This window comes from Neophocaena asiaeorientalis, unplaced genomic scaffold (genome assembly GCF_003031525.2).
Source record: "Neophocaena asiaeorientalis asiaeorientalis breed wild unplaced genomic scaffold, Neophocaena_asiaeorientalis_V1.1 scaffold280, whole genome shotgun sequence".
Classification (NCBI taxonomy): domain Eukaryota; kingdom Metazoa; phylum Chordata; class Mammalia; order Artiodactyla; family Phocoenidae; genus Neophocaena; species Neophocaena asiaeorientalis.
This window is the reverse complement of record NW_020185321.1, coordinates 3729919-3733314: the sequence shown is the minus strand read 5'-3', so window position 1 is coordinate 3733314 and position 3396 is coordinate 3729919. Positions and strand designations below refer to the sequence as shown.

Below are 3396 nucleotides of genomic sequence, written 5' to 3'. Positions count from 1 at the left end.
CTGGCTGGCGGGGAGGACAGGAAGCCACGTCTGCAGAAGAATGAGGGGCAAGGGCTCTGCGTTGCCAGCTGCTACAGCACGGTGGTGGGGGGGGTGTCGTGGCCACCAGACCCTGAGCCCTCCCAGGAAAATAACACCTGTCTCCAGAGGACACCATGGATGGGATACACAGGTGGACACCACAGACACACTCATGCCTTCTCTCCCAGGCTCGTCCCATAGAACGCAGATGCTCTGCCCACGTGTGCTCCAACCACACGTACTCACCAAGATCTGTGCCGAGGATACACGGTGCCATTAACCCCAAGCCCTGCCTGAGGGCCCTTTTTTGGGAGCTCGCTTCTGCATATATAACCCACAACTGCAGAGACCAACTCTTAGTGTCCCTGCGGGCACTGCCTGTGGAGCCCGGTTCCACTGACACAGTAAGCCGGCCACTCTGGGGCTCACGTGAGGCTGCAAGGTCTCCGCAGAGGACCAACTCGGTCATGGGCCCCTGCTTTTGCTTCTCCAGAAGCCAGGAAGCAGCCAGACCCCTTTCGACAGCCACCCGCTAGGAGGGTCCGGCCCAAGCGTGAGTCAGCCCCACTGACTCACCCACTGTCTCCTGCAGACCCAGCGCCGGGGCTGCCTCTAGCTGACTCGCTGTGATGAGAGAATCAACTCATCAGCCTCTCCCACCAGGTTCTCTGATAGCAGCTGCCAGGCCCAGGGCCCCAGCTCTGGCCTCCTTCTGCTTCTTCTGCCTTTCCGCGTGTTGCCTACAGGCCCCCAGTCTGAGCCTGGGTGCAGGCTGCCCTGAGCATGTGAGCCATGGCTGAGGGGGTGCTGGGCGGGGAGGCTGCAGGCCTGAGAGCCCTCCGCACTCAGGGCCAGGGGCCCCTGTGCCATGTCCCGCACTCCTGTGCTATGGGCTGTGGGCAAGGATGGTACAGGAATCCCTCTGCCTAACTCCCCAGCCTCCACACCTCTTTCATTCTGTTCGTGTCCTGGAGCAGAGGGCTGTCATCACGGACCCTCCCCTAACAGGGCCTCTGGGACCACCCCGAGGCTCCAGAACCGTCCTTCCTGCTCTCCCCTCACTGCCAACTCACCTCTGAGTCAGGGAGGGTACTTCCCTCCAGTGCATTAGGAGGAAGCAGGTGGGGGGCCAGCAGGAGCCACCTCAGCTTCACAAAGCCAGGAGGTACCCAGACCTCCCTGAATTCGAGGGGTCCCCAGGGCTGGGCAGAGAATCAGAGTCCCATTTGGGAGGCCCGGGCTCAGGGAGAAGGCATTCATCTTCGGGTATCCGAGACCATGTGGAAGAGACCCCAAGAGGTGACAGAATCCTCCTTAAATCTGGGTTTCACCAAAGGCAGTGAGCAGCTGAGTGATGGGCAGCCTGGCTGTCCTTCCCCAGAAGAGTGCACAGGCCAGAGGCCAGAGGCCAGAACCCTGGGGCTGGTGGTCTGACAACAGACACTGTGTGCCCACCCTGAGGCCAGGACCCCTGCCTTGGCACCAGAGCAGCGCGGAGAGCTGCACCTCGGGCGGGAAAGCCGGGGCCAGCAGACGGCGGGGCGGAGAGTGAGGGCTCACCTGGCACCTGCTGGAGGGCGAGCTCTGTGGGGTCCTGCAGGCCGATGAAGAGGAGGAGGCCTGCGGCTCCAAACAGCAGGATGGACGAGAACATGCAGGCCAGCCGCATCGTTCCTGCTCGCGGGGTCGTCCGGGGCTCGCTCTGGGGTCACCTCTCGGGTGTGGGAGGCGCGTTCTTCCCTCATCGTCCACACCAGGTGTCCATCAGGCCACGGTCTATGGAGCAGCAGAGGAGAAAGACAGTCCATCACTGAGGCCCAGGGCCCCAGTCGCTGCACTTGACCAGCGTAATCCTGGATCCCTCCACCCTTACTCAGCTGCGTCCCTTTCACGTTTTCAAGCCCAAGGAGGTGAAGGGAAGCCTGGTCACCACCTGTGGCCAAGACACCAGCTTCCTGCCAGGGTCTCCTGTATCTGCACCCCTAGAAAATCCATGGAGAGAGACACTGCCCAGTTCCTGCCCAGGGGAGCCCAGGATGGAGCCCCAGCACCCACAGCTGGGGACAGCGGTCACACCCCTGCAATGTCCAGGCAGGAATCTGGGTCCTTCTCCCTCGCAACTGGCCTGGTGGACAGAAAAGCTCTTGGGTCTCTCTCTGCCCTGGCTCCTGTTTACAGGGTGCTGGGGACAAGGGTCTCCATGGAACTGGAGGCTTTGAGAAGGAGCCTCCCAGGCCCAGAGGATGTCAGGGACTGAGTGACTCCCCACCCCCACCAGCCAGAGCTTTCCCTCCCTGACAGACTGAAGGATGGGCTGGTGGGACCGAGGCTCCACTGGATAGTCACACCTGCAGGAGCTGAAGCTCTGGCCAGATCACGGTTGTCCCTGCTCTCAAAGCCCTGGGGCCTGGAGCTGAGACGGAGCAGCCAGACCCAGATCTGACAGACCCCAGGCTCAGAGGCTGTGTCCCTGCAGATGGACCCCCACTGCTCTGGCCGCTGCAGACCCAGAGCATGCCTGCGTGGCTTGTCCCAACCCTCGTTCCTCCTGAAGTAGAAGAAATTGCAAATACACCAGTACCAACCAAGTGACATCGGTTGGGCCAGGCTGTGGGTCAAGATGGGGGTACCCCAGGACTTCCCTGGTGGTCCAGTGGTTAAAACTCCGCACTTCCACTGCAGGGGGCGTGGGTTCGATCCCTGGCCTAGGGAACTGGGATCCCACATGCCACGCGGTGTGGCCAGAAAAAAAAAAAAGATGGGGGTGCCCCAAGGCCATCTGCCCAAGGGAAGGATGTAAGTTTCTGCAGTGGGGCGGGGCTTGGTGGGGTGGGACAGGTGCGGAAGGGGAATCCGCCCAGTAAGCTGTCACTGGGTCCCCTTACCTTCACTGGGTCCTACCCGCCCGGGCCCAGGGATACCACCCTCTTTCCACCCAAGGAGCCCTTGGGAACTTGCCCCTCCCTGGCACAGGGTAGCGCCTGAGGGAGGCTGAGGCCAGGTGGGCAGATCCCAGCAGCCTCCAAGAGCACAGCTGGGTGGCCGATGGGGCCCCAGACCAGATGTGCTGCTCGGCACAAGGATGGTCCCTGCCCGGGGTCTCCTTGGTGCGATACCTTGGTCAGGGAACCCATCTCCGACCTGGCACCCAGGTGCTGGGGGAGGAAACCCTAACTTTTTCCCCTCTGCATCCAACCTGGGGGGCGCGAAGCAGGAAGTGATACTAAGAGAAGCCCCTCCCTCCCCTGCCCAGACAGATTCCCAAGGACTAGACAGTGCTCAGCAAAGCTCTGAGGCTGAGGAGTTAAATTACAGGTTTAGGTTTCTCCCCTCTACAGTCTCTGTAATTATTTTTTCACTCAGTTAACTTTAATT

The 3396-nt window shown here is 61.2% G+C and overlaps 1 protein-coding gene across 1 annotated transcript in view; it reads right to left on the bottom strand.

The window, feature by feature from the left end:
• The window catches only part of CHST8 (carbohydrate sulfotransferase 8), a 66451-nt gene extending 63296 nt beyond the window's left edge, over positions 1-3155 (bottom strand). The window contains exons 1-2 of the mRNA XM_024734112.1: positions 3138-3155; positions 1582-1723 (exon numbers count right to left, since the gene is read on the bottom strand). Coding sequence (XP_024589880.1) covers positions 1582-1723; positions 3138-3155 — 160 coding nt within the window. The remainder of the gene's footprint in view (positions 1-1581; positions 1724-3137) is intronic.
• Positions 3156-3396: the final 241 nt, after the last annotated feature.